Source organism: Octopus sinensis, unplaced genomic scaffold (assembly GCF_006345805.1).
Source record: "Octopus sinensis unplaced genomic scaffold, ASM634580v1 Contig11576, whole genome shotgun sequence".
NCBI classification, from domain to species: domain Eukaryota; kingdom Metazoa; phylum Mollusca; class Cephalopoda; order Octopoda; family Octopodidae; genus Octopus; species Octopus sinensis.
The window spans coordinates 52,501-67,750 of NW_021832384.1; the positions used below are offsets into that span (position 1 = coordinate 52,501).

The 15,250-nt window shown below is 38.5% G+C and overlaps 1 protein-coding gene across 2 annotated transcripts in view; it reads right to left on the bottom strand.

The window, feature by feature from the left end:
* Nucleotides 1–15,250, bottom strand: part of LOC115229012 (suppressor of cytokine signaling 4-like) — a 74,083-nt gene that overhangs the window by 26,958 nt on the left and 31,875 nt on the right. Inside the window, exon 1 of one of the 2 annotated variants that reach the window (XM_029799441.2) lies at nucleotides 5,406–5,562. The exons of the other annotated variant lie outside the window; for it this stretch is intronic. Within the exon in view, the coding sequence (XP_029655301.1) occupies nucleotides 5,406–5,457 (52 nt within the window). The 5' untranslated portion in view covers nucleotides 5,458–5,562. Of the gene's footprint in view, nucleotides 1–5,405; nucleotides 5,563–15,250 lie in introns of those variants that run through there. 2 annotated transcript variants of the gene reach the window in all.

Here is a 15,250-nt window from a genome sequence, read left to right on the forward strand (position 1 = left end):
AAATTCACAGCGAAAGAGTTAAGCGTCATGCTATAATGCTGGAAGAAGATAAACTGTCTATGATAAAACGCCATGAAAAAAGGTGAAAAAGTGGTAGCAATTGCACAATCTTTTGGGCTGAGTCAGACAACTGTATCGAGGATTGCATATAATATGGCCAAGATTTTAGCACATATCAAACCATGCATTATTGAAAATGCATTCATAAATGAAGTACAGAACAGGGTATTGTTATTATTGGTTTAGGCTAGAGATGAGATAATTTGACTTATGGCGTTTTTTAACACACGTTGTGTCTCCTGGAACCAGTAAATGACCTAGGGAGAAGTATGCTTGTGTACACATGTATATATACACATATATATACATACATATATACACATATATATGCACATATATATACATACATATATACGCATACACATATACGCATACACATATACGCATACACATATATACATACATATATATGCATACACATATATGCATACATATATACGCATACACATATATGCATACACATATATGCATACACATATATGCATACACATATATGCATACACATATATGCTTACACATATATACATACATACGCATATATATACACATACATATATACGCATATATATATATATATATACACACACAAATACACATATATACATACACACACATATATACATACATATGTATGTATGTACATATATATATATATAAACACACATGTATATATATGCACACACACACACACACGTATATATATATATATACACACACATGTATATAGATACATACACACTCAAACATACATACATATATTATATATGCACGCGTATGGAAATAAGGTATAAATCCAAATGATTAGTCATACTCAGATCAGGAAAGAAGATGGAAAAACCCACTTTGATTCTTGTGAATTGTGCTGAGAATTACCTACTTGAATCTACTTAACCTCAAGGTAACGACCCAACCTCCTTCAAATCACTTCCTACCGTCCACGAGGGCAAAAGGATGCAATTTTCATAAAAGACAAAGAGCAGTTTTTCTCCATTTAACCAAACGGAAATCAATTAAAAAAAAAATTCAAATTTCAATTTTATGTGTTTTACACCGCTCCCAGTTTCAATAGCGTTTTCCTCTTCCGTGACATAGGGTCATCTAAGCTGAAAGATGGGTTTACCAGACTAGGACTGACCTGAGGTAAATGTTAATGATAATAATAATAATCCCTTTTAGTATAGGGGCAAGGAATGAAGTTTTGGGGAAGAAAATGTGGTGGTGGGGAATAATTGATTGCATTGGCCCTAGTACTTAACTAGTATTTTATTTTACCGATTCCGAAAAGATGAAAGGCAAAGTTGACCTTGGCAGAATTTGAACTCTGAATGTTAAGAGGGACGAAAAGCCGCTAAGCATATAACAAGTTGTTCGACATGCTAGAAATATCAGCCAAATCATAACTGGAATGAAGTTCTGGAAAATACAGAAAGACGAGGTAATCAGGGATGGCATGTCTCTGACCTCAGGTCAACACAATGAACATATTGATGATCAAACAAGATGGATTGGCCATAATTGGAATGTCTTTGATTATTAGTCTGTTAGATCCATGCTGGCCTGAAGTCAATAAACCATCAAGTGGTCAATATTCTATTGTCCCACTTCCGGAAAGGTAAACAGAGTTTGAACACAGAACTTCAAAAAAGACGCTCTCTCTCTTAAATCTGTCAATACATAGCCTCTGTACACTCAATGAGGCATGAGACCTGGGGTTTTATGAGAAAATACTTTGAACTGATTTAAGCGGTTGCCTCCACTCTGCCTTGATTTTTGAAACTCTTCCTTATTAGTGTTTATTTGTTGATATTTCTTTATTATTATTCTCAACTATTATTCCATCCCAACACCATTTTACTCCTGTAAAGCCTCTCCTTAGCTGTTTTGATACTTCATCACAGCACCTTTCCCCAGGTCTTACACCCTTGTAGTTGGCAAAATGAAAGACAAAGATGGTCCGATGTGTTCAAACTAGACCTTTCATCCTTTTGGAGAAAGATCAAATCAAAGTACCTGTCGTGTACTTAAGTCAATGCTAACAACTAACCTCTCATCTCAAAACTGCTGGCCTTGTGCTGAAATTTGAAAAGTACGATTAGCAATCATTTTCCAGTGATGGGTTGACAGAATCGTTAGACCATCGGGATAAAATGGAGAGTTGCATTTACTGACAGCTCTCTACCCTCCGATTGCAAAACCCACCTTGGTTAAACTTGCTTCTCATCTTTCTGGGGTCAACAAAACAAAGCCTCCGTCAAATGTTGAAATCAATATATATTTCTTTACTACCCACAGGGGCCTAAACACAGAGGGGACAAACAAGGACAGACAAAGGGATTAAGTCGATTCCATCGGCCCCAGTGCGTAACTGGTACTTAATTTGTCGACCCCGAAAGGATGAAAGGCAAAGTCAACCTCGGCGGAATTTGAACTCAGAACATAACGGCAGACGAAATACGGCTACGCATTTCGCCCGGCGTGCTACCGTTTCTGCCAGCTCGCTGTCAAATGTGAAATCAATATAATTGACCAACTCTTTACCCCAAATTTCTTTACCCTTGTGCTTATCTGACTGGTCAAATATTGGGATCAATTAAATCAGCTATAATCTTGTTTGAACACCCAAATTTTGAAACAGATCTTGTTAAATATATTTCTAACAACTTTTTCAAAACATCGATCTGTGGGGCTCATGAAGTGTTTTAAAATGGTTGTGGATCTTTTCTGATAGGCTGCACTTGTAGAAATTTTAAAATTTGCAGTATGGATGAAGTTTTCGTTTCATTTAATTGACGACACCCTTCTCTTACTAACTGTGGTATTGATGTGTGTGCGTGAGATTTTCATTCCTCCACAGCTGATTAAAGTAACATTAGTAGTTAAGTACTGGGGTAATTTCTGGCCCCTGGGTGTATATTAGATATTACAACAACAACAACAACTATTACTACTACTACTACTCAAGGTATATAATTTAGATACGGTATTGGGTTACGTTACATTGAGTCCAAATTAAGTTGTGTTTGGCTTTGTTTTTCATCCACTTCCTAGCAAAATATATACAGAAATTAGACACGTCCCACTGTGTGTCTTCTACTATAGCATCGGGCTGACCAAAGCCTTGTGACAGGATTTAGTAGATGGAAACTGAAAGAAGCCCGTCAAATGTATATATTCTTTTACTTGTTTCAGTCATTTAACTGCGGTCATGTTGGCGCACTGCCTTTAGTTGAACAATTTGACCTTAGGGACTTATTCTTTGTAATACTTATTCTACTGGTCTCTTTGCCGAACCGCTAAGTTGTGTGTGTATGTGTGTATATGTATATATATACACACATTTTTCTTTTAAACATTTACTACTGAAAAACATTTTCCTTTTAGTCCTTCATGCTTTGTTCAGGGCAACAAAAGTCCCCTTGCCAACAAGTGTTGATCCTCGTGTAAAAACTTGCCAAAAAATTTTCCCTATGAAATTGGGGGGAGGGGGTGAAATTCCAGAGGGTTCCACCCCACTCCCAGTTTTCCGGACAAAAAAAAAAAAAAAAAAGTTTTCTCGCATATTAGGAGCTGACCGTAATTCATGTAACGAAAAAAAAAATCCCCCCCCCCCACAAATCCGGTAAGGTGGTAAAGATTTACAGCAACAAATTCAAAAGCCCTAGATCCATCGACATATTTGGATCGTCTTAGGCTGTCTGTCTTTTACTGGATTAAATAAATTTTAATTATCGTTTGAGGTACGCAGTGCGTGTTCAAAAATTAAAATAGCTATTATTGATTTTTAACACTGGCAACAACAGGCTTCAGAATAAGTAATTAAATCGACCTTAGGTCGGTAGTTAATTCGTTTTAATGATCCAATAAGTTCAGAGTGAATTCAGAACAGCAAGGCGCTTTTGTTCGACGCCCTTTACTTATCTGCTAATCCACTGACTTAATGGTCGCTACTCCGGAACACTACAGGAAGCGAAAATATTTGTCCAATTAAATCGGAGATATGAAGCTATGCGAGTGTTTTAGTGCATTTCCATACAATTTTAGTATTGAAGACACTTTTGGTTAAACGGTAACCCACTTTTCTATTGAGGATAAGCAATCATAAAATCATAATACGAATCCCTTTGAAATAAAAGCGAAGGAGCCAACCACCACATTCACTTTACGTTGTCACGAAAACATGCTAAAAACAGCAGCCGAAACACAGTCAAATCACCCCCTACAACATTTACACACACAGTTTAATCAAAAGATATTCCAAACATTAAAAAATTTTCTATACCCCATTCTATATACCCCTTCATCTGCTATTTCCGTATCATTTTCCTTCACCAACCGGTATTTGGGCTTCAGGGATAAGCTATTCCAAAACTGCTCCCTCCCAGTCTCTCAAATGTTGTGTGTGTGTGTGTGCGCGTATATATATATATATATATATATATATATATATATGTATGTGTGTGTGTGTGTGTGTGTGTGTTTATGTTATAATAAACAATTTTGCATTAAACTGTACCTGATTTCTCATTACTTAGGGTAGAATTACAAATTAATTCTTTAAGGACTTCATCGGACTCAATAATAATAATAATAAAAAGGGTAAAATTAATCAATTAATAATTTTACCAAGTAGTTCGGTACGTTAAAATAACCTTTTTAGGTAAAATTATACAAATATTCTATAATTATAAACATAATTATAATCAAGGGTCAGTTATTTGCTGTTACTGTCTGGGAGATCTCTATGATAGCAGAATAGGCATTTTAACTCCTATTTCTAAATTCGGTGCGTGGTGAAGCAATTAGTTGACCCCTGATTATAATTGTTTATAATTATAGAATGTGTGTGTGTGTATAGACACATACACACACACACATATATATATATATATATATATACACACACACACATACGTGTATAAAGAATGAAATACAAAGCGGATAATGTAGGCTTAAGATATACGAAATCTGAGGATTTAGGGGGTGGGGAGTCTAAGAGATGGTCATAACTGGAATATCTTTTATCGTAGGTCTGCTTGGTTAGGGTCGACAGTGAACGCAAGAAGATTAACAAATAAAACAAACATACAAATACAAATAAATTTTGTCTTTACATTTCATCAACATATATCTTGTCGTACTAACGATTATAGATTAAACATATTACACACACACATTATATATATATATACATATATACTATCCGACGTGAAACTCCGAGTAACAGCTTTTCTTATATTTCTGCTGCTTTTAAATCAAGTATAAATATATATATATATAAAACAGAATATTCATACGAGGCAATGGGACAATAAAAAATAAGTAAGGAAAGTGAAGCGAAAACTTGCCTGGCTTTTTCACACGGAAGAAAGCAACGGCTGTATTTTTACACATCTGCATTCGGCTTACTACGTCGTTGCCAATTGAACGAGAGAGAGTCACACAATATATGAATGAATATCTAGCTAAACAAGCACACAGGCCGTACGGAGACGAAAACCTGAATGAGTGGGATAGAAATCAAACAAGCTTGAATGAAACATCAGCAGTTGCGTGCGCAGCAGCAAAAACCTATGAGAGAGGGGGAATGACACACACACACACATATATGGGTAGTAGGAAGAGTAGGACTGAACGAACAAGCACAGACAAATAGTTTTATCGCCGCCCACACACAAAACAAAGACCGGCTCTTAACCCGGTTGCTTGACGTGCTAGAAACAGCAGTCGAATCTTCATCGAATGGTGTATTGAGGAAAAGTAATTTTCTTTTTTTTTTATGTTTGAGTCAGGAGGAATGACAGTGCCTGTGACCCTTAAAAGGTATCTAAAATTGATGGGACAGAGGTATAATTTATAAACTATGGTAAGACGCTTGCTTCCCAACTACATGGTTTCGGGTTCAGTCCCATTGCGTAGTACCTAGAGTTTTCAACCACAGTCCCGGGTCGACCAAAGCCTTATGGGTGGATTTAGAAGACGGAAATTGAAAGAATCCTGCAGTGTGTGTGTGTGCGTGCGTGTCCCATACCACTGCTTGAGAACCGGTGTTGGTTTGTTTATGCCGGCAAAAGAGCCCACCGGAACAAATAACGGGCTTAAAAACAGGTACTGGGGTCGATTTATGTCCGACGAAACTCTTTAAAGCGGTGTCACAGCTTGGCCGCAGTCCAATGACCGAAACAGCTGAAAGACAATAGCGCCAGGTGGTGCTGTTAAACCGAGCGACGGATGAAGTCAACCGTCAAAGCTGGACCATGGTAGGATTTGAACTTAGGATGAAAAGAACCGCAATATATCAAGTATATTTCCGACCACCCATTGCGGTGGACTGATCTGTTATCTTTTACTGGTCTCAGTCATTAGTTTGCGGCCAAGCTGGGGCACCTCCTTAGAGAATTTTTTGTCGAATGGATCGACCCCACCAGTTATATTTTTTATTAAAGTCTGGTACTTATCCCATCGGTTTCTTTCACCGAACCGCTATGTTATAGGGACGTAAACACACCAACACCGGTTGTCAAGTAGTGTGTGTGTGAAAACACAGACGCGCGCACACACGCGTATACGTCGAGCTTCTTTCACTTACCGTCTACCAAATCTACTTACAAGGCTTTTTTGGTCGACTCGAGGCTATAGTCGAAGGTACCAAACAGTGGGGCTGATACTTATCCTTTGTTTTTTTGGCCCCTGAAAGGACGAAAGACGAAAAATTGGTACCCCGGTGAGATTTGAACTTAGAATACAGTGAAGAGAATCGGGACATGTATCACGAAGCTTGATTCAATGGCTTGAGTAAGTACTAAACACACTGGGTAATGTAGTCCTACACACAAAGACGCGATTACAAAAGATACAGTCTTGAACAATATGAGATGTCACAACCAGAACGCCTTTAACACTATGCCTGCTCAGAGACGACTTTCAATAACAGCTGGCTTGAAATAGCTACCGAATTTCCCTCAAAAGACACCAAAGCATCTTAAAAAGGGAAATTAGAGAGTTTGGAACATAGGTTTGAAAATTAAAAATTTCTATATTAAATGCCCAAAGTTATTACTCTTTTATTTGTTTCAGTCATTTGACTGCGGCCATGCTGGAGCACCGCTTTTAGACGACCCCGGGACTTATTCTTTGTAAGCCTAGTACTTATTCTATCGGTCTCTTTTGCCGAACCGCTAATTGACGGGGACAAAAACACACCAGCATCGGTTGTCAAGCGATGTTGGGGGGATAATCACAGACACATAAACACACACGAGGGGCTTCTTTCAGTTTCAGTCTACCAAATCCACTCACAAGGCTTTGATCGGCCCGAGGCTATAGAAGAAGACACTTGCCCAAGATGCCACGCAGTGGGACTGAACCGGGAACCATGTGGTTGGTAAGCAAGCTACTTACCACACAGCCACTCCTGCACCTGTATTTAATTTGCAAAATACTATTACTATATATGGTGGGGTCACAACTGAAAATACACTACACTTGAAATTACACCAGGATGGTCACAGATGGAACGTCTTTAAACTTAGGACTGCTCAGTCGGGGCTGACATGGTGCTGAACACTCTGCTAGAAACAGCAGCCAAGCTTCCCCCAGACAGTACCTGAATGCTTTAAAGAAGACACATTGACTAGTATTGTATAAAGTACTATTCTATACTTGAAATGAAGGTGAGATGGTCATGGCAAGAACCGCTTTCAGCGAGAGTTTGCCTGATGAGGGTTGGTATGCGACTAAACAACAAAACAAGCAAATTTAAGAAGCATTAACATGGAGTGGCTGTGTGGTAAGTAGCTTGCTAACCAACCACATGGTTGCGGGTTCAGTCACACTGCGTGGCATCTTGGGCAAGTGTCTTCTGCTATAGCCCCGGGCCGACCAATGCCTTGTGAGTGGATTTGGTAGACGGAAACTGAAAGAAGCCTGTCGTATATATGTATATATATATATATATATGTGGGTGTGTGTGTGTGTTTGTCCCCCTAGCATTGCTTGACAACCGATGCTGGTGTGTTTACGTCCCCGTCACTTAGCGGTTCGGCAAAAGAGACCGATAGAATAAGTACTGGGCTTACAAAGAATAAGTCCCGGGGTCGATTTGATCGACTAAAGGCGTTGCTCCAGCATGGCCGCAGTCAAATGACTGAAACAAGTAAAAGAGAATTAAACACAATGTAAGGATATCTAACAAACGATCATAGCTAAATCATCCGGTCTTTTGCTTCTTGTTTTATATATAAATAAATATTTTAAATATTTGTTTTTATCTTTCCATCAATCTAGCAATCACACCTACATATCAAGGTATATATATCAACCGAATATATGTCTACGTATCTATCTATACAGCCATGTAACGTACCTGCCAATTATATACATATCTATACGTCTTTCTAGACATTTGTGTACATCTCTTAACTACGAGGGAATTGTACATATCTTCTTGTAACAGATCACCATGTACGTACATGCACAGGCAGGTACATATGAAAAGAGGGAGAGAGAGTGTCACGCACAGACGTATCAATTTATATCTATACAGTTTTTATAATCTCACCGTGTGTGTGTGTGTGTGTGTGTGTGTGCGTATACTCTTTTACTATTTTACTTGTTTCAGTCATTTGACTGTGGCCATGCTGGAGCACCGCCTTCAGTCGATCAAGCAAATCGATCCCAGGACTCATTCGTTGTAAGCCTAGTACTTATTCTATCGGTCTGTTATGCCGAACCGCTAGGTTACGGGGACGTAAACACACCACTATTGGATGTCAAGCGATGTTGGGGGGGGGGGGCAAACACAGACACACAAACATACACACACACACATATATATATATATACATATATACGATGGGCTTCTTTCAGTTTCCGTCTACCAAATCCACTCACAAGGCTTTGGTCGGCCCAAGGCTATAATAAAAGACACTTGCCCAAGGTGCCACACAGCCACTCCTACACCAGGAGTATGTGTATAAATGTATACACACACATCCATGTTCCTACTTATAGGTCAGTTTGCCTATCTATCTAACCAATATAGTTATTTAATCATAAATATATATTCTATGTTTACGTAGTCTTATATACTTGAATGTGTGTATGTATGTCTAACGAATTTGTCTATCCACTCAACCTTGTATATACCCAGCAATCTACACATACGTACACAGCATCTTTATCAACAACTCGTTTTAATGTCCACATATCTTTATCTACCTCTATCTCTGATGCAAACATATGCATGTATGTGTATGTACACACACACACACACACATTATATGATTGTACTTTATAATCTCTGACGTGGCCTAGAGATATATATAAGTAACTCATTTTCAACTGCCTTTTACCTCAATACACTTGACTAATATAGGCAGAATGAGATGCTTTTATCTATGGGCTGAAACAGCTGTAAGTTATTTTACTAATTTATATTCATGTTTTTTAATAATTACTTGTATTCTTATTTTATAAGCATAGAATAATATGGTATGTGTATGTTATTATAATTATCATTTTAATAAATAAATAAGTTAACATTTTAATGTCCTAAAGTTGATGAACCAACTATTGTGCGTCTCCATTTTCTTATTAAAATACACACACACACACACAAAGAAGATCCATCAAGCCAAGTGAAATTGTAGTCGTGGCAGATAAATGGTATCATGCAACTGGCATGTAAAAGTACCCATTACACTCTTGGAGTGGTTGGCATTAGGAAGGGCATCTAGCCATAGAAACCATGCCAAATCAAACTGGAGCCTGGAGCAGCCCCTCAGCTTACCAGCCCTGGTCAAACTATCCAACACATGCTATCATGGACAACAGATGCTAAATGATGATGATGATAATGGTGGGGGAACAAAAATGGAATTCATAGGGAAACCAAAAATACACACACAGATGCAGATAAGCTCAACTCTTCGTCAGGTGTCAGTGAAATATCATCACAGTTTCGACACTTTCAACCAATATTGTTCAATTTGGTAGTGTAATGTAATGTTATGTATCGGCACTGGTATGTGGTTTTGGATTAAGTCTAACTGTGTGGACCTTTGGTGTCTGCTACTTATAATGTCATGTGAAGGAATTTGGTGGATGCAGAAACGTTAGCACGCCGGATGAAATGCTTAGTGGTATTTTGTCTGCTGTTATGTTCTGAGTTCAAATTCCGCCGAGGTCAACTTTGCCTTTCATCCTCTCGGGGACGATAAATTAAGTACCAGTTACGCACTGGGGTCGATATAATCGACTTAATCCATTTGTCTGTCCTTGTTTGTCCTCTCTGTGTTTAGCCCCTTGTGGGTAGTAAAGAAATAGGTAACTTCAAGAAACCCTTTGCATGCCTATGTATGTGTGCACTCACATATTCACGTGAAGGTTTAGCCACATTTGTATAGTCTATGCCATCAGTACTTGACCATAACAGTACAAACACTGACATTCCTTGTTGACATTATAACTGATAATTCTGCACTTTATACACTCCTAGAATAAAGGATATCCCATCCTTCACTTATAAAACAGATAAGGGTTGGTTGCAGGAAGAGCATGTGGTTGTAAAATTCAAGCTCAAATAAAGCTCTTGGGACATTAAATTATCTATGGACCTTTTGTTTACTGCTTTATTCTGGTGCCCTACCTTCATAGTAATTCAATGTTTAACAGAAATTTTATAGATACTTCTTTTAAAATTCCTATTTTGGTATTCATACATTCACTTGTGTAGGTTGAACCATGTAAAATGTGAGAGAAAGAAACTTAGCTGTTTCTAGTAAATATATACTTTTCATAGACCCTTAGAATATTACTGTTTGCCAGGGTGGGTCTCAGTTGAAAATCACTGGTCTAGCCTATGCGAGCATGGATGTTAAATGATGATATATTTATTATATGCATACACACACACATGAAGGTGCATGACTCAGTGGTTAGAGCGTCAAGCTTACAATCGTGGGGTTGTGAATTTGATTCCTGGACCAGGCTGCGTGTTGTACTCTTGAGCAAGATACTTTATTTCACGTTGCTCCAGTTAACTCAGCTGTAGAAATGATTTGCGACATCAATGGTGCCAAGCTGTAATGGCCTTTGCCTTTCCCTTGGATAACATCAGTGGTGTAGAAAGGGAAGGCTGGTATGCAAGGGCGACTGCTGGCCTTCCATAAAAAACAACCTTGCCCAGACTTGTGCCTGGGAGGGTAACTTTCTAGGTTCAATCCCATGGTCATTCATGACTGAAGGGGGGAGGGTCTCCTCACACACACAAAAAGATATAAATATACACACGTGTATAGATATATGTGTGTGTATATATATATATATATATATATATATATATATATATATATACATACATACATCCATTTATATAACTAAGAACAAGTTAAGAGAAACAACTCAGGGCTAAGATGAATTTGAATAACAAGTTCTATGCAAGATACTAACTTGTTGATTCCATGAGATTACTCATCTTACCAAATGCTGCTAAGTCATTGTTTACTTTCCCACAAAGAGAAAATAATTTCAATTAATCGAAAATTTACGTTGCTTGTAATTTAGTATAACTTCACACACACACACACATAATAATCATAAACAGAGAGGAAGGAGAGAGAGAGAGAGCATTTTGCAAATGTACAACTTACTGAAGGACTTGCTCACAGAGGCAGCTGCAAGTGACCTCCGACATGCGTAGAAGAGCACTGCTCTTCTTTCAAACAGACAACTGTCATATACAACAGGGTTAAATATGTAAGGCGAATTTCCTATATAAATATTTATCTATGTCAGTATGACTTCTGTTCATCCAGTAAGTTAGATTTTGTAGGCAAGCTGATGATACACACACACACAAACACACACATTTATATATACGTGCAAACACAGAGCACATACATGGAATTCCAGAATAGTGTGTATTTACATACGTACACACAAATTTAATACAGTGTGTGCTCGTACACGTTTGCATGTATGTGTATATATACATTTATATGTATGTACACATAGGTATATAAGGTTTCATCTTTTTTATCTTCTTGATGCATGAAGAATGTACAAAGCAAGAAGGAATCTTCAAGTAGTGACACGGTAAATCAGTAGCTTTCAAAGAATAAACACTAATACAAACGTATTCTTAGTAATCTCTCCTATTTGCAGATACAAACACATATGCATTGTACGCACACATGTATATATATCTCTTATCTTTTGCGTGATTCAGTCATTGGTCCGTGGCCATGCTGGAGCACCACCTAGAAGGGTTTAGTCAAACAGATCAATTTTACTACTTACTAGCATAGTATCGCCTGGCGTTGCTCAGGTTTTGCTTCGACCCTTTAGAATTGGAATTTTCGAAAAGTAAAAAGTTTGCATTATGTAGCTTGTTATTCTCTTTAAGTGAACATTTTTCTGGTTGAAGTACACCGAAAAATGGTGACACAGCAGTCATAGAAAAAAAGCACCTTTTTGATGTAAATAATTTTTGGTGTTAATATGGTCCGATTTGAATTTTTTCTTCTACGGAATGAAGAGCAAGCCTTCTTCTATCATACTCTCAATTTTGGTCAACTTGCGCTACAGGTCTCGGAGGAGATAGTGTTAGTTGAAGGCTACCAAACCTGCCAAACATAGACAACTTCAGCTTTATATATATAAAGATTTTTTTGAGCCTGTTACTTATCCTACCGGTTCCCTAATTTCAAACCGTCAAGCTGTGGGGATGTAATCAAACCAGCATCGGTTGCCAAACAGTGGTGGTGGCAGTGGTTGGATGGACACACACACAAACACAATGACACACACATAAGAGTGGAGTCTTTTAATTAGCTTCTGTCAAAAATATCTGTTCACAAGAGTTTGGAAGGCACAGAACTATAGTTTAAGACACTTGCCCAAGGTGCCACAGTGGGACTGAACCTGAAACCTTGTGGTTGGGAAGTGAACTTCTTAAACACAGAGATGCCTGTGTCATTTATATACATATACACACACACACACATCACAGTATTCATGACATTGACCATGTAGTTATACATCACTGGTCACAATGCGCTTTGCATTGTTTTAGCCTTCAAATGATGCCACCCTGCTGGCTAGGTGAGCAGGCCAACATACCCCCTGACTGGCAGACTATTGTTGCAGGCACCCATTTACAACTGAGCGAACTGGAGCAATATGAAATGAAGTGCTTTGCTCAAGAACACAACACACCACCTGGTCCAGGAATGGAAATCACGATCTAGCAATCTTGAGTGCAACACCTAACCACTAGGCCATACATCTTCACACACACACACACGTGATAATGGATACTCCTTTTGGAATGATGGATGACTGTTCAGCTGAATATCCTCCCCAGTGAATTAGCTTACATGTAGGTGAGTTTCCACAGATAGGGCACACCCTTTATGTAATTCTCAAACTGAGAAACAGCGTAATACTAGTAAAATATATCAGACGACTTTCTAAACAACAACTTCCATCAACTCAATTCCCTAGCAAGGCTTGGATCAATCTGGGACGTGATAAAAATACTCTTGGCAATGAAACCATGCAACGGGGCTGAACCCGAGAAAAAAAAGATGGTGAAAGCAATGTCGTAATTGCACAACAATCTCTGCACTCCACCACAAAATGAGTGTATATGAGTGTGCATGTGCATGAACTTGTCTGGTTATGTAAATATGCCTTTGTATCTGCTGAAGCAGAAATTTGTTAAAATATATAACTACTGGTGTTGAAATTATTGAGGTAAACACACAAAGGTGGATAGCCTGCATCCAATAACTGTAAACCAGTGAAAGAATTAAGATACACGCACACAAATCATCATCGTTTAACGTCTGTTTTCCATGCTAGCATGGGTTGGACGGTTCGACCGGGTTCTGGGAAGCCAGGAGGCTGCACCAGGCTCCAGACTGATCTGGCAGTGTTTCTACAGCTGGATGCCCTTCCTAACACCAACCATTCCGTGAGTGTAGTGGGTGCTTTTTAAGTGCCACCGACAGGTGCCAGACGAGGCTGGCGAACGACCACATATGTATAGGTGCCAGGGGAGGCTGGCAACGGCCATGATTGGTTGGTGCTTTTTACGTGCCACCGGCACAGAAGCCAGTCAAGGCGGTGCTGGCATCGGTCACATATGGATGGTGCTTTTTATGTGCCACCGGCTCCGGTATCACAACTACAATTTCCATTTGATTTTTTGATGTTGATGTCTGTTTATCAAACCATAAATCTGCTTCTCTAATGTGTGTGTGTCTGTGTGAGTACATGTTAAGTAAAATTATATACTCCATACCCAAAAGTTTTATGCAACTGGCACTGAATGAAATCTTATAGATATAGATTTTTATAAGTATAGATTTTTAATCTAACTTATTTTGGGTGAAACATGAAATACTCAGTATTTATTTTTGCCAATATAGTGAGGAGCAATCTCTCTCTCTCTCTTGCCCTTTGTCCTGACACTGTGTGATAGTAATGAATGATTGTAACTACAGCATCATTAATTTCCAATATTCTGCGCGAACATGTCTGGTCATGGGGGAGATATTACCTTTCTTGGGAACAGGTGAGGGCTGGTGACTGGAAGGGCATCTGGCTCATAAAAACTCCATCTAACCTATGTAAGTGGACAATTAAATGATAATGATGTATGTGTGTGAGAGAAAGTCAACTGCTGGCTATGCACCTTTGAAAACGAACTAAATAAGGAATTCCTTATATAAGCAACAGGTGAAAGTGACAGGAGGGAGATTCAGTTGTGAAACAATGTGACTAACCCATGTACCTACCCCATGCTAGTATTGAAAAATGGTCATAGAAAGGAAACACGGAAAATTATAATGATGATATCTGACCAACATATCATTTATATTTTACTTGCATTTCAGTCATTGGACTGCAGCCATGCTGGGGCACCACCGTGAAAGTTTTAGTTGAATAAATTGATCCCGGTACTTTTATTAAAGTCTAGTACTTATTTCATTGGTCTCTGTTGCTGAACTGCTGAGTTAAGGGGATGCAAACAAACCAGCACTGGTTGTCAAGCAGTTGTGAGAGACAAACATACATACATACATACATATTGCTGTCTTCCACACATAAAGGATTGTCTTTTCAGGTGCCAGTACCACATAAAAAGTACCTGTGCCTGTGCTGCGTAAACGCACCTGTGCTGTTG